We start from the raw sequence: 19,042 nt of genomic DNA on the forward strand, positions 1-19,042 counted from the left end.
AAGCTGCAAAAAGCATTAATTACAAGTAACAATAATAAGGGCAACTTTAAGCTATTCATGAGCTGATTAAGAAATCTCTGCAGAGTGAGCGCTTCTAGCAACTGTCCCATCTTTATTCTGCCGCTCACCTTTTCATCACTTTATAAGTCATTGGCGTTGCTATGGACAGATGGGTGGTGAAATGGAATGGTGAGAGAAGTTAGTGCTTATTAATTAAAATGAGGGGTACCCTTGGCTGGACGCTGGAGGTTGCCTTGGGAAACTCAGGGGATCATGTATAGTGAAGGCCTAGAAGAAGCAGTAATCTGTGAACGTCATCTCTCTAAACTCATTTTATTCTAGTCCTCAACTCTAAACTGGAGGACTTGAGAGATGGTTAGGGCTTATTTCTCACGCTCTGATCTTTCATAAAAACAAGTCCTACTCCAGCAAGCTACTCTCCTGCTTGGCACTGGGAGACGTTAGCTGCCTCTAAGCAGACCTGTCTCCCCTCCAGAAGCTCCTCCCAAGGCTACTGTCACAATCGCCTGGCAGCAAACCCATACCTGCGGAGCTATTCTTCATCCACGTCTGTTACAAACTGTGAATGGTGTTCGGGTGACTTGCTGTGCGTTTTGCTTAGGTGGAGTTTTACCGCATGTTTGCTCACAAATGTCCGACAGCACAACTTACACTTGAATTTAGAGTCTGTGTCCTCTTCACCAGCTATTGTTTCCGGAGACCTCTGAGCCGACGATACCCGGGAGATCTCTTGCTCCACCTTGCTTTGCTGATCCACTGCCATGCGGGTCATATCCTTCATTTGGAAACCCAGGTGAGACTCCAAGTGACTGATGTACGTAGAAGGGGTTCTGAACTGGGAGGCGCAGTCACTGCAATAAAAGATAGGGTGGCCTTTGTCCATGTTTTTCAGAAATTTCGTCCCCCCCGTTTTCCTAAGCTGGTACTTGACGTTTGCCAGCCAGTGGCTGATGGTGGTCATGGAAAGTCCTGTAAACTTCGAGATTTGCATACGCTCTTGTGGGCCCAGATCGGACAGCAGGTACTTGCCCTCTGATGTCTGGAAGAGGCTGGAGGCGAACTGAGCTTGCAAAATCAGAAGATGCTGAGGGTTCCAGTTGGACTGCCGGCCTTTTCTTTTATGCAAAGTCGAGACCTCGCTGGAGACATCCTCGAAGCGCCTGACATCCATCTCCAGCTTCATGGGAGGGACCCTGGAAGAAGCAGCGGGCTTTGGGGTGGTGGCTTTGGGGAGGACCTTGACCATGTCGGCGATGTCAGACAGAGCGTGCTTCTGAGGCGGGGACGTGCAGGATTGTGCTTGCGAGGACTCGGCTTTCTTGCTTTTGGACTTGGTCAGGTCGATGGGCTGGTCGTTGTTCTCAAATAGATAGCGCCTGGACACGCTGGCCGGCCTCGTGGAGGCGGGACTCAACACCGGCTTGTCCATGACGCCGAGACTGGACTTGTGAAACATGGAAATTGTGCTTGAGCTCGGGCTGGAGCAGGAAGGCGAGCGCAAGGGTTCCGTGGCTTTGCCCAGGTGATTGTTCAAGACGGACTGCAGGGCACTGAGCGGGTTGATGCACGGGAGGCCCGCGGGGTGGCTGGTCAGGGCACAGCCGTTGCTAAGAGACGACGTGGGCTCTAGGGGCTGGGGTTTCTCCTTCTCGCCACACTCTTTCATCAGCTTGTCCTCTTCCTTCAGGGGACATGGCTCCGGCTTTTTGGATTCTGAAGGCGTTTCACTTTTGGAGAAAGAGTCCCCCTCACCGTGGCTGAAAGACGAGGCCTCTTCATGGGGACTTTCTTTCCTACCCTCCTTCACGGCTTCATCTTTGTCTTCCGACTCCTTCTTGACTTGCGTGTATGGGGCCAGGTTTGTGGGCACAGAAACGAGTGGCATGACTTTCCACTTGGGTGCAATCGGCCTCAACTTGTGGGTGAGATTAGGTCGGATCTGCAGGACCTGGGATCCCACGGGCAGAGGCGGCTTGGTGCCCTCCGACAGCTGGTAGGCTGCGTGAATGCTGGGGTACGCGCTCCAGCTTGGAGCCCCATTTTGGGCTTTGTTGATGGCTGTGGTGACTGTATTTTCCAAAGATTTCAAAATGTCCCCTCCACCCTTGGAGCCATCTTCCAAATCCTCCTCCCTCAGATACTGGTATTTTATTGTGGGGTCCAAAGGCTTTTGCAGAGGATCTTCATAGTCCTCGCTTTTTATGACTTTCTCATCCTTGCCGGCTTCCTCTGGCCTTTCTTTTTTACTCTCTCTCTTTAACTCGGTCGTAGAGGCTGCACAGTCAGACGCCAAGTTACTTGACGGCTTGGGAGCCAGGGAATCGCTGTTTGGGGCCTCTGACAAGGACTGCATTTTCTCCACTGCCAGTGGGTCTAACACCAGCTGCTTCCCTTTCTTGGAGGCAGAGCTAGTGACCTTGAGAAAGTGACCTGTGACCATCATGTGGGTGGTGAGCTGCTGCAAGGTGTCGTGCGAGCTTCCACACTCCATACACTTCAAGATCTGGGACTTGCAGGCCTCAAACTGCCAGGTGTAGCTGGCGCCGTTTTGGTAGCCGTAGCGGTTGTTGGCGCTCACCTGCAAGCTGGTGTTCTTCTGGGAGGAAAAAGAATCTGCGAACGACCCTGTGGTCGAATCGGGGGAACATGGCCGGTTGACATCAAAGACGCGTTTCTTCGCCGGAGTGACCATTTTCGACGAAATGGTTGGTACTGGCTCCTTCAAAGGCACTTTTTGGTAATGTTTTGTTTTTATCATGTGGACGCTCAGATCTTGGAGGGAATCGAAGGAGTCGCCACAAAACATACATTTCAGGACCTTCTGAGCATCCTCCTTGTCCATATCCTGGAAAGCCCTTTTCCGGGGCTTTGAATAGCTCGTGGGTCTGAGTTTGTCCTTTTTGCGGTTGTCATCTTGATAGTGGCCCGTCTCGTTCATGTGCACGGTCAGCTCGACCAAGGTGTCGTAGGCCGCGCTGCACTGCCGGCAGCGGAACCTGCTGGCCCCCGTGAACACGGTTCCGCACATCTTGCTGCTCTGCCGGTACAGCTGGACCGAGCTGAACAGGCTGGGTTTCGAGACGGATCTAGAAGGCAAGTTCTGCTGCAGGCTTTTGGACAGAGCGTCTTGGTGCCAATCAAAATCACTCTTGTTGCTGCCATTGCGCGTGTCACAATTCCGCCTCTCAGCATTGGACAGCTTGAAGCCAAGGCCCAGGCCTGACCAGTAGGAATCAGACAAGATGTTGGCATAGACAGCCGTCATTTTATCCATGCAATTGTGTGCTTCGCTTGGAAGCTTGGGGTGAGTGTTCGCTTTCTTGTCTGACACATCTCGGCCACAGATGCTCTTGATGTCCGACACCTGATCACTGGCATCGCTCAGCAGAGACTCGTTCTCGGCATCCTGATTGGACAAATGACTTCCTGGAGAGTTCTGGTAGCTGAAGCAGCCTTTCTGCTCTGGGCCTGTTTCTATCTCCTCATCTGTCCCTGTGTCATTGCCACCCTGAAGCTGAGTTACAGAACCGCTGTCCTCCTCCTCTTCCTCTTCCTCTTTTATTTCTTCCTCTTCTTTCAGCTGTTCCTCCTGGGCATAGCCTGCAAGAGAAGGAGAAAAGTTGAAATAACAATAACAGTTCCATATTCCATTCCAATTTTCCCACTTAGACTAAGTGTTTCTCGTGGCGAACGGAACAGCAATTTAATCTACACTTTTATGAACTGTGCGCAACGGAGACAGGAAAAAGCCAAATGATGTCTTTTGTGCCATCGACTGCCTTTTTTTTTTAATTGGCAGGAATCATAATTCTTTATAAATGCCCAGAATCCCAAGTTAATAATTTTCACATTTAAGGAATATCATTCTAATTTTCCTGTAATGGGACAGTTGCTAGATTCATGCGTGTGACTTTTAGGAAAGCTGGACTGAAATGTAAATCCTACCAAAGCCGCATCTCTGCAGGGATTAATGCCGGCTGATGAGCGAACTAAGACTTGACCTTTGGCATCTCGGTGGCAAGGTTTACCAAGAAACTTGGGTATATTGGTATATAATCATCTAAATCAATCATTTCAGAGTGCTCAGAAGTAATTTGGATGAACAGCCATTATATTTTTAATAGCGAGTGTCTTTTTTGCTATAACATTTTTATTTGTAGAGAATCACACAGCAGGAAGAGAGATTATGGGGTATGCAAATAAAATCTTCCATTGAGAGTTGAAAAATTATGTATGCTCAGCAAATATAATGATTTAAAAATAATAGCAAATGGTGTTAGAATGGGAGATTTGGTGACTATCCTATTATTCTCCAACAGGTTTATGAAGACCTTTCCAGACAAGGCTGAAAATGCCCTCTCGATCTTGTGCCTGTAATTTCAAATGCTCCGTGATTTGTGGGTACCCGTCATGAGATGCCAATTATACGTTTGATTTGTAGATGTGAAATGCTATTGGGAATGCATGCTTTCCCTTCTCTGAGAGGATTTAGGACCAGTAATTGCATAGGGAAAATGAAGACATCAGAGAGTGGATGCAAAGGGAATTAATGGGCAAAAATCCATCAACGAAGATGGGGAAGGTGACTATTTATGTCCACGGGCTCATTTTCCTCATCTGGCCTTTTCAGAGCCATGTGGATAAAGTGCAACCAAAGAGGTACCAAGGAAAAGGAGAACCAGTCTTAGATTTGCAAGGCCTGCATGAGCTCAATGTAATATTTTCCTCATGAGCTTCTATGTCTTCTCTCAGTGGCAGGTGGCTACTCGAGAAAAACCCTAGGGCAGATTCTGTTGTTCCCAGTCACCTAGGATAATGCTTGGAAAAGGGACGGTCATACATTGGACGTCTGTCCTGTGAGGCAAGCAGAGGAGTTAAAAGAGATGAGGGCTTTGTTAAGAATAAGGCAGCTACTGTAGTCAGGAACTCCAAATCCCACTGTTGCTGCAGAAGGGGAATATTTATTGAGCACTTACTCTCTCCTAGGAGCTAAGCGAACCACTACAAAAACACATTCTTTCATTTCATCTAATATCCACGTGAAGTAGGTACTATTATTATTTTCATTTCCAGGTGGGGAAAGAAATTTAAGACTTCAAGGTAAAGAAATTCACCCAAGGCCACACAGCTCGTATTGCAGAGCCGTGACGTAAACCCAAGTCTGTCTGATGAGAGAACCCAAGGAGGCTCCACTCCCTTTCTATTACCAACCCAATGAATAAGAAAACTTTCAGGAGACCCAAAGGTTAAAGGTTAAGCAGTAGAATTTCACTGAAGCGTCACTAAATAGACAACTGCCTCGGAGACAAGAGCCCACGATTTTAAGGGCATGATACCATAGAACAAGGTGAAGTATAAAAATTCAGCCTAGACACGAGTTTGATGGTTACGTTCCTTAATTTATTGTTATCGGCGTGGGGTTTTTGCTTTCCCAGCAGGTTGAGGTGGATTTTTCATTAAATTGACTTTGCTGGTCTCTAGGTCCATAAATTGATTTGAAAAAAACTAAAACTACACAATCTAGTCAACCATTAATAAGTGGTCACTACTACTTGCAAGAAAACTTTAAGTTTAAAATAACCAAATTAGACTATTCCTATTATTATCGTCATATTTTTTTTCTGGATTAATTTGTATGTTTTCAAAAATCGTTATCCCATTAGGTTCCCTGAGAAAGTCTATGTTATAAAATTAATAAACAAAAGTTGTTACTGAAGCAAGTAAAACACTCCAAGGAATCAGGAAAATTTTGTCAATCAAACAGGGTCCCTTCTGAGAATGAAGAGGGTGCTATTACTCTAAGACCTATACTGGGTCACCAAGCATCAGGCAGGACTGTTCCAGGCTAAGACACACAGCGACCACACCTGTGGGCAATGTGATCACAGCGACAAAGTGTGTGGCGTGTGTGGGCACACATATGCACGTAGAGCAAGTGAAGAAATCTGGGGGTTGGGAAGGAGGGCTTTCCGTCATCTTAATTGGCTGCGTGTGTTGCTGGGTTTTATTCATCTCAGTGTTTTCAGGGCCTAGCACCATGCCTGACACTTAGCAAGAAGTTGGGAAATAATTCATGTTATTTTGTGTATGTGTTGATGAAATATATATGCATGCATGCACGCACACGCACAATCTACCCAGCCAATATAGTCATTTTCAAACAAGGAGAAAAGAAGTGTTCTTTTTTTCTCCCTGCTGACATTTGGAAGCTGAGTTTTCCGGACCAGCTCAACCTCACAAATCCACTTTGTCCTTCTAAATGGATTTCCCAGAAGAAAAATCGGAGACAGCAAACACCTCCCCGACAATACAGATAAAATTTTCTGCTTAATTAGGCATTGACATGTTTACTATAACCTTTACAGAAGAGTAACTCGTGCTGAGAGACCCTTTTTGTCTGCTTTCCTCTGCAGAACAGACTAAATCTCATGCACCCGATAAGGGAATGCATTGAAAAGCCTCATACAAAAAGTGCCAAAGCAGCCGTCAAACTGAGTGTATTTTAACAATGGCTGCAGGTTCCAGGGAGTTTTTAAAAAACACATTTCAATATTATACATTTAAAACTGTTCACTTGACTTAAGTGATTTTGTTTGCCACCGGCGGTGGAGGCGAGGGAGGGAAGGCAGCCAGAATATGGGCGACCTGGGTGTATACTGAGTATCTGTTTGTCTCTCCCCATCGATGATTTGTTTAATAAGATTGCATCATCTGTAAATCTTGGTATAAGTGGAGGAGTGGCAAGTTTATTCTTATGAACACTTATGTAACAGAAGAAAACTATCACAATTATGCCAGGGCACAGTAAGAAAGAATTCTTCCCTGTAGAACCTCCTTGTTGATTTTGGGTTGAAGATCCAACTTCGTAGTGGCAAAAATTCCCTTTTCCAACCTAAATTTCTAGTTCTGTCCCTTCCCACTGCCTGACTCTGGCCACATGAAACGTCCCCATTTCCAGGACAACTGACTCATGAGCAAGCCCGGTCAGTTCTCCGACTGAGTGACAGACTCCAGAGACCATTTCTCCTCCACTCCATGCCACCAGTCTAGACTGGGCCACCATATTGTCCACTAGGTTGGACAACAGGCTTCTACTTCCCACAGTCTGCTCTTGAGAGAACTGCTAGAACATTCTTTGTAAAATGGACTAGGTCATGATGTTCCTCTGTTTTAACTCCTGCAACGTCTTTCTGTTGGATTTCTAATAAAGTCCCAACCCTTAGCAGGGCTAGAAGCACTTGCAGGATTTGGCCCCAGCCAACCTCCCTGCCTCATCTCCGAGCACTCACCACCTGCTCTCCGTGCCTGAGACACAATGGCCTCCTTGCTGCTCCTTGAACCTGCTCATCCTTTTCTTGACTGTGGCTCTCTGCCACTGCAGATTTCTCTGACTACAAAGTTCTCCCTCTGCACCATCCCATAGTTGTCTCCTTTGCATCCTTCAGGTCTCAGCTCCAGTGGCCCCTTCTCAGAGGGGCTTTTCTGATCAGTCTCCCCTTCTCCATGTAACTCTTGGTCACATCGACCGACCTACTATAATCCTGGTAGCATTTATCAGACTCTGAAATTAGCCTGTTTGTTTATTGATTGGTTGTCTCCCCCCACTGAGGGTAAAGTTAAAATATCTACCCCCATGAAGACAGAGCACTCAGATTGCATCCTGGCACAGAATAATGTCTACAAATGATTTGAATGAATGAATGAATGAATGATTATACAATGGAAGCGGATTATTCCAGCTGCAAACTCTGGCTCCACTCCTCAGCAGTGCAACTGACCCCCTTTATGGGTGCCCATATAGATCAAATGTGAACTAAAACCATCCTCATCAGCTTTTCTCAATGATAAAACCAGAATATCCCCATAAATCCTCTTTGCAGAGCAACCCAGCCACCAACTTTCTTGTTGCTCAACCTCTCTGAGCTACAGATTTACACTTGTAAGTATGAGGACTGCAAATCAGCAACAAGACTGCAAAGCATCAGAAACTATGCTCTTAATGTGAACAGACTTGGATTCAACAAAGATTCACACATGGTGACTTTGAAAGTAGGAACTGATTTTGTCATGCTAAAGTCCAGTAGCTGTTCCACGGCACATGTTACACAAATATTAGAGTCGTCGTCTCCCGAACACCTCATTTAAAAAAGGAGAATTATTACTGGGGAAAAACATTATATATGCTGCAAACTCGTTACCATAATAGTGTGTGGGTAAAATTTAGAAATGAACTCTTACATTTTAGAAATTTCCTTTCATATTAAAGGTTAAAAACAAAAAAAGAAACAATTGTTTTAAAAATCTCAATTGTTCCAAAAACTTCTAGTCAGAACAATTTAAATGGAAGTGTGTAAAATAATTCATGGGTGGTATGATGTGAGATATCAGATTTTTGCGAGGCATACGTTTTTGTAGTTGCCTTGAAGATTCACAGTAGTGTTTACAGTAAAAATAGTGACAGTTTAAAAAATGGCAGAAGAGGTGGAACAGTTCTAACTCAAGAACAATTGAGAACTCAAGGAGGCTGATTTTTGAAAAGTAAACCAGAATTCAACCAAGACCTCATTTAAAAACATATCCGATGGTGACAGGATCATTTTCACCAATCTACCCCACTAAATGACAGTTTAAAATCACACAGAGATGCCACAGCGTGCAAGGCAGACGTAAATGATAGGATCGCGAGAGTTTCTTGCCAGGAACCCAGTAGGTATGCTAAGTGATGACTCGGAATAAGGCCTCCCTGTCAGGACTCTAGTGTTTCGGTGACTGTGGTCTAAAAGTCTGTTAATATGTATATTATTATTGGCACTAATTGGCACTCTTGTTGGCAGGCTGAGTAAAGAGATACAGGATTTCGTGTTCAAGGGAGCCGAGTTATTTTCAGTGGTGGCCAGGCCCAGAACGAGGCCTCTCGAAGGGCTGCCTCGAAGAATCTGCCTGTGCTTCGTTTCAGGAGGTGGCAAGTGAGAGGTGTGTGGGAGTCCCGGACACCATTCCCGAGCACAGACTTCACTTACGGAGAACGCAGGTGCCCCGAGCCAAGACCCAGCATACGTGCAGTCTGGAGACGTTATCTAAGTTCATGCATATTTCTAAACAGGAAAATTTTCAAAGGAAAAAACACAATTCATGGTATATGGCCTTTTATCCCTGCCATGCCATATGTAACTTGGTCACTAAGTGTGGCTTACATACACAGATCAAGAGAGAAGGGCTCGCTCCCCCCTCTGTCTGAATGTCACAACCAAACAAACGGAGCCCTTTGTTTCAAGGACTGTTGGAGCTTGTTGTGGGCGAGGACAGGGGAGCTTACCCCGAGCCCGTAGTACTCTGTGGAGACACATAGGGAGCTTTCTGGAGGTCAAAACCCACAGCATCTCTTTTTAAAAAATTTCCTGAAGACCGCTCAGCTACTCGGAATGTTTTACATGCATATCAGGTGGGGTCTGCATGGAAAGGAATGTCCACAGACGTGGTGCACTCTCGTCGGCACTTTCTGGGACCATCGCCACGGCTATTTGGACTATCAAACGGTTTTCTAATCACGCTTTGTGACTTCTCCATGTCTTGGTCATCAGCAAAAAAGGTCTCAGCTAGTTTAAGTCACGGGAAGTGGATACTCTGTCATCGCCTTGCGGTTCATCTGTTTATGCATTTAATCAAGAAATATTTATTCTGCAGCTACCACATGCAAGATACTTCAGTAGAGTTTCATCGGGACTTCCATCACAGCAGGTCTTCTAAGGCCAAGGAGAGTAGAAAGATGAGTTATGGGGAGAAGCTGGACACTGAGGTTGGGGAGAAAGAGGTCGTGAAGAGGTCACGCATTACTGGAGGAAGACAGTGACTTAAGCGGGCGAGGGAGGCCAGTGGAAGAAAATCAATCCTCAGCTGCAGACTCATAACAACGGACACTGAGCTAGACAGAGTGACATTGTGGGGCTGTGGACACCTGGAAAGCTTATGCCACACCAAAAGAGCACAGCTGCTACTCAAGGAAGCGTCATGGGGTCTAGGGGCGCCAGATGTTTTGTTTGGCCAAACCAGGCAGATGAAACCAAATATGTCGCAACCTTGGAACCAGGGAGACACGGGGGCTAGAGAACCTGGAATGCTTCTCTGGTTCTCTCTCATGTCAGCTTTTTAATCTTAGTCTCTCCATCTGTCAATCCCAAATAGAAGTAACCCCAAACCCGCCTGTCTAAGGGGTTCTGTCAGGACAAAGGAAGAGTGGAAGAGAAAGGGTATTTGTAAGCCCTTCCCTTTTCAGGTATGGTCCTTGGCTGAATGACAGCATCACCTGGGAGCTTGTTCCAAATGCAGACTCAGCCCCACCCCAAGACTGTGGAATAAGAATCTTTTAACAAGGTCCTTAGGGGATTCATATGCTCAAGAAAGTTTGCGAAGCCCTGATGTAAATTGCAAAACTGTTAATTAGTTATTTAGCAATCTACTGTTCTATGCCTGTGTTCATAAGTGTGTGTGGGAACCAGCTTTGCGAAGAGAATATAATTTTGAGGGTTTCCAGCCCCTTTGTGCTCCAGAGACCAAAAGACTAAATGCCTGTGGCTCAGATAGTTGTTTCCGCTTTATACTGGGAAACACTGATTGAGAGAGAAAAAAATCGCTGATTCAAGGGCTGATCAGTGAATGAATAGATCACATGGCCCTTGGTCTTGGGATTAGGCAGAACTTGGTTTAGACCTGCCACTTACTGCTTAATGTGATATTGGAAAAATTACTGAAACTTTCAAAGGCACAGCTTCCTCATCTATAAAATGGGAATAATAATAGTATCTACTTCATAAGATTGTTGGGAGTACTGAATATGGTGAAGTATATGAAATACCAAGGTCGTAGGACTACCTTCCAAATTCTCAGCCCTGTTCTAGGCACTTTCTAGACACTGTACCTCCTGGTCTTCAACCTGAAGCCACAGACGGCCGAAATCAGTTGACTTTGGCATTCCTTGTTATCCCTAAATCTTACTCCAAGCCAACAGCTTTTAGATGGTATTCACATTAGATAAGAATCAGCTTTGCATGTGTCATGCATGAGAAAAGAGCTTCCTCCAGTTTGGGGTTTGTTATTTAATATTAAATCACTTGCACAAGAAGCCAGTGGTATGTGTGCCGGAAACTTCCGTAGAAGTGATGTGCAAACATCAAAAAGCAAGTTATTAGGTCATTACCCATAATGATAATGTCTGCAATCTTCAAGAAATAAAGCAACCCACCATCTGAGGGAAAAAGGTCTTTTACAGAGGCCTCGGGCTTTGCACCGAGAGAGATGACTAATGCTCAAAGCAGAAGGTCTCCAAGAAAAATGCTTTATATTCAGCTACCTAGATTTTCAGTCCAGCATGTATTATTATTGGGACATGTCTTGGTGACAATTTAAAAAAGCAGAGTGAGAAAATATTCATGGAGAAGGGTGAGAAGGGGACTACTTCATAAGCTTTTTGGTAGCTCCAGTTTAGAAATCATTTTCCTTATATTATCCTCACACCCAGAGAGCCATAAATCAGGAACAAAGGAGAAAACAAAGTGAAACGAAACAGGAACAAAGAAACTACACAATAGGACTGAGACTTCCCTATCAAATTAAGATTTTTAAGCTTTGACTTTCCAAGTGGTAGCAACTATTTTCAGCAAAATGTGCATACTTACTTTCTATACATTCTTTTCCACATAAGGATATATAAACACACTCACACATACATAATTCTTTCCAAGACTGCAAAGTTGTTTTGTTTTTTTTTTTTTGCCAAGAAAAGGGACAGTGAATCATTGTCCAAAACGACCTTCAGAAAGTATATGAAGCCGATGCACCATCTGTATTTTTTCAGACATATATTCCAATTTTACTTGAAATAACATCATTAGCACAGCCATCCCACAGAGCTAGAAGGTGATCTTGTTTCTTTCTTGCCTGGCTTGAAGTCAAACATCTTTTCTTTCTTTCCTTTTTTTTTTTTTTTTTTTTGGCAAATACCGCTTCTTCCTCTGAAATATTTCATGCAGATAATGGATCATGACCACTTCTCATTGCCTTTTCTCGAAAACGTCTAACTGCATTAGCTAAGAATGGACAAATTTTAACCTGCTTCTTTTGCTAAGTTCATGGCTATGACTACTTCCCATTAAGAAGAAAGAAAGACAGAAAGAAAAAAGCCCACAGTTCCCTCAGAGAAGCTAAATTGGCACTGTCAGAGCCGTCTGGCCCTCGCTTTTCTCGTGAAAAGTCTTTGCTGTCTCTGGAAGAATCACAGAAGTCTGAGGTGGAAAGACCTTTGATGTCATTGGGCCCATTCCTCAGTCAGGGAAGGGTTTCCTGGCCTTGGTATCCTTCGGTGACTCAGATTTGACCTTCCAACTCATCCTCATGTTGGACTCTTCACCGACATGACCCCTGCCACCACACACCTTTCTATCCCTCCCTGTTAGGAGCTGAGCCGTGTTTCCGCCATGGTACGATCTGTTCAGATCTAAGAACTGGGAGACCTTTCAGTTCAAGCTTTCGTGATGGCTCTTTAATCAACACTTCAGTCAAATAACTAACTGCTCAGCGTATATATACTTGAACATCTTCAGCGACAGGGAACTCCCAGCTGTGAGGCTGCTTCTTCCCTATTTTAAAACATACTAATAGCTAATTTCCACCGAGAGCCAACTTATAAGTAAGAACCCGTGGGCTACTTGCTTTATCCGTATTACATTGTTTGACCCCAGCGGTAGCGCTACCTGTCTTTTCAATTCCATCTTTACAGGTAATGAAATCAAATCGCAGAGAATGTTAATCACTTCTCCAGCGGCACATGGCTGAACTCGGACTTGAATTTGGGTCTGTTGGACTCTAGCATCTAGGCGGGATTCACCCCTTTCCCTCGCTCTCTGGATCTAATTCATCAGCCAGAGATGTCGATTCTACTTCCGAAATGAACCTAAATTCTGCACAGTGTCTTCCGTCTCCACACCACCACCCTGCACAGGCCAACCTCACCTCCTCTCAGGCAAATGCTGTGGCCTCCTCACTGGTGGCCGCTCTTGATCTCCTGCGGCCCGTTTACCTGCACGGCGGCAACAAGGAGCTGCAGACTCAGATTCCTCCGTGGAAGCCCCTCAGTGGCTTCCCTTGGCTCTGGTTCCACACTCTGTGGGTCATCCCTGAGGTGGCCTACCTGGTTTCCGTATCACACCTATGCCACCCCCGTCTCCTTTGCTTAGTACCTGAAAGCCAGAATTCTTCAAATTCTTTCCTTCTTCAAGGCCCTTGAAATTCTGTTTCTCCTACATGCAAACCTCCCACTTTTCCCATATCTGAGTCTTTCTCAGCCCCTTAAGGTCAGCTCCAATGCTCCCTTTCAGAGGGGTCACCCCTGATCACCGTACCCCCCTTCACTCCTCCCAAATATCAACAGCCAAAGTTATTTTCTGTCTCAGACCCCATTTTACCCTTTTGTATAGTCCTTATCTCATTTCACCATTATTTCATTCCCCTATCTACTAGACTGCCTATCTTTTCAATAAGACCGTAAGCTCCCTGAGGGCAGGTCGAATCTGCCTGGCTCCGCACTGTACCCACTGCTATCCATGGCCAACCTCGTGCAACTGTTTGTTGAATATATGAATAAATAAATGAATGGTTGGATCCACAAATGAATGAGTGAGCGATTGCATCAGCGAAGCATGGTTTTCTATCTAATGAACTTAGACTTTACTCGTTGGTCTCAATTTGTTTTCAAGCCACAGAGAACAACAACAACAAAATCTGTTTTCACAGAGTATTACTTTGGATGGTTGAGGTGTCCACGCAGGGGCTTAAACTCATCGTGTGGGCTGGTCCCCCTGGGAGGCGGACGAAGTCAGGTAAAGGTGTGGTGCCAGAACTCAGGGGCCCTCAGTTCTGAGATTTCTTACACTCTGCTTCTTCTTGCCTCAAACCCTACAATTTAACTTACGTTCATCTGGCATGAGGCAAACCAAGAACTCATGCCCTATAAAAATGTAAAGGCTGAATCTCTTATCTCACCTTTGCACTTTAGGGTCACTGAGTTTATGAGGTCATATTATGGCAGCAAGTTTCTATAGAAGAACATGTGACCCCAGGAGCCAGCTGGGTCACTATCACACCAGAACTCAGTGTTTCTTCACTAGGGGTGATTTTTGTCCCGGCCCCCCCCCACTGCAACCTCTGGGAGACGTGACAATGTCTGAAGACGTTTTTGGTTGTTACAACTAGAAAATGGGGTGCTGCTAACATCTAGTGGGTTAAGTAGAGGCCAGGGATGCTGCTAAACAGCCCACCATGCACAGGACTGCCCCCACTCACAGAATTTTTCAGCCCAATATGTCAGGAGCTTAGAGATGCTGCAAAGTCAAGTTCAGCTGAAGCGAAGGGTAATATTCATGCACTCTCCAGTTGTCAGTGAAGCAGGGGGCTGCACAGAGAAAACTATTATTAAAGGAGAAATAGAGGAGAAAGTGTGTATACCACCCTCGAGGGTGTTATAGGATTGAAGAGCGCAAAGTCTGGAACAAGCCTGCCTGGGTCCGAATCCCACCTCTGCCACGTCCTACACTGTCACCTGGAACAAACTAACAACCTCTGTGGGCCTCAGTCTCTCCACCTACAAATTGGAGATGATCATAATAGTACCTGCCTCAAAGATCATTTTGAAAATTAAATAACTAGAAAAAAACTCAGAATGCCTGTTGAAAATAAGCACTCAACACATGTGCCCTTCCATTGTGATTACAAGAACAAAAACCTAGTCTTAAAGAGCAACGTTATGGGGTTGGATTTCTCAGGATTTTTAGTATTTATTCTTTCAAGTTTGAGCTGAAAAGAAAAATTCATCAGGCTCCTAGCATTATTCTCAACCAATTCCTTCTGGATTTATTTAAATCTCCTTATCAGATTGGGTATTTTTATACTACAAGAAAGAAACAAACAAAAAAATTAATGATAAAAGGGATTAGCATTTCTAAACAACTCCAGTAACTCTGCCAAATAAATCCTGACCTATTTCAGTTCTTAATTAACTAGGTCAGCTTTTAAACGAACCAACTTATATAAAACAGCAAGTCTGAGCTGGGGCCAAAACCGGACTGGACGGTTGGATGAAGCAGTTCTTGGAAATGGCCCAAATTCTGGGAGATCCAGAGGTCTTCGATCTTTTTGAATCGACAGCTTGAATAATCTAGTGGAAAATTCTCCAGGGTTTTTTTGACCCTTCGATTTTAGGTTGGGGCTAGTTTAAGAATGATATTTTCAAGGCTTGTCATTTTTTCTCTGTTCTTTCCTACAAAGGAGGAATGGGTAAATAGAAAATGGCTTTAGGTCACTATGTTGGCATCACCCCCAAATATTAATAGTACCAAGTTGGTTATTCTCCCAGGAGGACAGAGCAGGAGAAGGCAGAACCATTTGGTGATTTAATATCTTCCAATGGTGAGCACCAATAGATCGTTCATAAAACATCCACTGTCTTGCCCTTAATATCCTTTCTGGCTTTTTTTTCTGTTTCATTTTCCTTTTGGGGGGTATTTCTCTTTGCTCTTTAACTATTCTGATGTTAGTTCTCAGCCAGCTCCCAAACCACCCTCATAAAAGTTGAATTCTCTAAAAAATAATACCTATATGTCTATTTTTCTTAACAAAATATGCAGCTTATTGTTTAATTTGCTTTGGGGAGTAAAAGATCATTTTTCTTTTCTTGGAGAAATTACAACAACAACAACAACAACAACAACAAAAGGACCAGATGTTTCTTTCTGACTTGGATGAGAATTATTAGGCATGGGCTTAATTATTAGAAAAGCATCTTCTTATATGCAGCCTCTAACACCTTTGAATGACTATTAGGAGATATAAAGAGAATTTGTAGTTATACTTAAAGATAGATTCAAAGAGGACATTGGTAATTACTTATAAATATTTAAAATTGAAATGTTCTAATTCTTGGGCAATGCTGAAAAGACCATCAGTGTTCTAGGATACATTATAGTGTGGGATTGGCCCTACCCCAGGTCCATGTGGACCCTGGCTTGTCTAAGCCAATCCCCTTGCTCTAGTGGCTTATTTAGATAATTCAAAACTAATCTAAACCAATAGGTGATTGGCATTCTCCGTTTAATTTGACAGTTAAGAAAGCAAGGGTTTCTCCCTTTCCTTTTTCCTGTTCTCATACATGAGCATATAATCTCCTAAACTGCTAGCAAGTTCATTAGCATGAGGGAAGGCCGCCTGAGAACTAAGCTAACAGGTGTAAGAGCACAGAGCCAAGAAAATTGCAACCTTGATCCAACTCTCCCTGAAAGTTGATGTGTTTGTACTTTGAAATTTATTGAACAAATAATCCCCTTCACTGCTTACGATTGGGGTGGGTTACTTGCAGCTGAGAGCTTCCTAATACATCTAATTAGGCTACGCACATTTCATAGTTTTGTGTAGTGGTTACTTTACAAATTAGATACATTTTTATCAATATGTGCAAATTAGCCTTGCTATGTCCTCACATTTAGTATGATACACATTGTTTCGTTCCTTGGTGCATATATTCTTTAGCCCCTAACAATTATTATGGGAAAATATTGTATATTTTTTTGGTTTGACAAAGTACAAGGTAATCTCCTTTCATCATTCTGTCCACTAATTTTCCCTGATGCTAAGAAGGTCACTACTCCACCCGAAAGATGGACATATTTGAAACTCGGACTTGGGGTGGGGGGGCAAGGGCAACATACGTAACCTAAATATCTGTACCGCCATAATATGCTGAAATAAAAAAAAAAAAGAAAATGAAAAAAAAAAAAAGAAAATAAAAAAAAAGAAGGTCACTACTGTAGAATTTGGGATTAGGATGCATAGTCAAGCATCTAATCCATTGTTACTTGCACATTAGCTCTTTCAATTTCCACGCCCACTTCAAATGCCATCTCCTCCCCAAGGCCTTCTCTACCACTGGACAAATTGAATTGTGATTCTTGATCTCACGTCCCAGATGGTAAGCTCTTTAAGAGCAAGGCGGGTATCAGTGTTTATCTTTGTGTGCCCAGCATCAAGAGTGTTTGGGCACATGGTAAGGACTCCGTAAGTGCTGTCATCTCTCCTTGCCTGCTTGGTATTCCATGATTACGTACGATCTTGCGCATAGCCAGAACTCCAGAATCTTACTTAAACAGAACAGCAGAGGGAGCATTTACCCAGGGAGGGTCCCAGCTTCCCTTGAGGACACTGAACTAGGGACACACTTGGGATCCCACCCCTCCTTCCAGTGGTATTGTCTGTCATGACCTTTGTGACTCAGCTACGGGTGGTAATTTTGCCTCCTGGGGGCATTTGGCAATGTCTAGAGACATTTTCGTTGTCACACCTAGGGGTAGGGGTGCTCCTGGCATCTAGTGGGTAGAAACCAAGGATGCTGCTAAACATCCAACAATGCACAGGACAGCCCCACACAGAAAAGACTGATCCAGCCCAAATGTCAATAAATAGTGCCAAGGCTGAGAGACCCTGCATCAGAAATCTTTCTCCTCGATTTGAACATGAGCCCACAAATGCAGGCACTTATCTGTCTCATTCATTGCTTTGTCCTTAGTGCTAAGCACAGTTCTTGAGGTAACTATTTCCAGTTTTTGTCTAACCACCATCCATTCCCCACTGTGGGCCACCTTGGCAAGGGTGCCCTGCCCTTCTGTTTTTGCCATTTGGGTGAGTTAATCATGGAAATCACCCATTCCCCCCTCTTTATGTTAAAGTAGGTAGTTTAGCTTATTTTATTTTTTAAGGCATGAGATCAGCTTGGGACTGAGGTAAGAATGACATGGTCAGATCTAGGCTGTATAAATCTGCTCCTGTACAGGTACATTGCAAAGGAAATGGCACAGCATAGACTCTGGCCCCTGGGAGTTTAATTTTATAAGACTCCAGTGCATCTGGACTGTTTTCCAACAAGAACAATCCAGATAACCTGTATGTGTGCTGTGTGTGCATGTGTGTGTGTTTACATATCTGATGATTTAAGGCGAAACAAAAACTTGAGGACTTTCTCCTTTCTTTCCCTTTTTGGTTGGCATTTGTGTGTGAGTGTGTGTGTGTGTGTGTGTGTGTTAGTATGGGCACAGGACACCTGCTTGGCCAATTAAACTCTTGCTCCATGGAATCTGAATGCTGACTCAAAGATGAATTCAACTGAAAGATGGAAAAATGGTCAGGGTGGGTCCACCCGATGACAGAGGGCGCTCCTGCCAATGGGGCCCACGGTGGGGAACAAATGCCAGGAGCGTCCCCACCCACAGGTGTGACAAGCAAAATGTCTTAGACATTGCCAAATTCCTCCCAACAAATTCCTTGTTTTAACTCAAGTTTGCCAAAGATAATATCTGTTGCTTGCAATCAAAGACCCCACTGTCTGACAAATGGTGCTCAATACACACTCCGAACCAAAGAACGAATTTGTAACTAGCTCGAACAGAGTGTCTTCTTCACACGTCAGAGTAAAACGAGCTCAAACTCTTGGTGGCATTGTGTGGCGTTCAGTAGAAGGGAGATGTTATTATTTATATGTTCATAGACCAAAGGGCAGAACACCAAGGTACGCTAATAAGAACACCCTATTTCTGGAAACTAAAAATTTCCCTTCGAAGCCGAAGTCCCCTCCATCCAGACGTACAATTTTGCACAGAGCTGTGCTACATGTAAGAGTCTACCTTGGAAATGGTTTTTAGAAACATATCGTCCCCCAGTGACTTGATTGTACCCGTCCAGAGAATGTCTGCGGTGCGCACAGTCTATCGTGTCAATAATCTGCGTATTTAAGATCCCCGCGTGCTCATTGAGACGATAGATGGGGCTGGTACAGTCTACTGGATCAAAAATCTGCTTTAAATAGTCTATATACACAGTCGGTTGAGTAAATAACAGCATTTTCAAAAAGTCCCTAAATATATAATAACATGATAAATCACATCAGCTCTTAAAGATGCAGCCTCGCTACCGCTGATCAGGAAAATGA

At 44.2% G+C, this 19,042-nt stretch overlaps 1 protein-coding gene across 1 annotated transcript in view; it reads right to left on the bottom strand.

Annotated features, from left to right (window-relative positions):
- Positions 1-540: 540 nt before the first annotated feature.
- Positions 541-19,042, bottom strand: part of TSHZ2 (teashirt zinc finger homeobox 2) — a 263,261-nt gene continuing 244,759 nt past the window's right edge. The window contains exon 2 of the mRNA XM_012656918.1: positions 541-3,621. Coding sequence (XP_012512372.1) covers positions 554-3,621 — 3,068 coding nt within the window. The 3' untranslated portion in view covers positions 541-553. The remainder of the gene's footprint in view (positions 3,622-19,042) is intronic.

Source organism: Propithecus coquereli, unplaced genomic scaffold (assembly GCF_000956105.1).
Source record: "Propithecus coquereli isolate 6110/MARCELLA unplaced genomic scaffold, Pcoq_1.0 Scaffold527, whole genome shotgun sequence".
Lineage (NCBI taxonomy): Eukaryota > Metazoa > Chordata > Mammalia > Primates > Indriidae > Propithecus > Propithecus coquereli.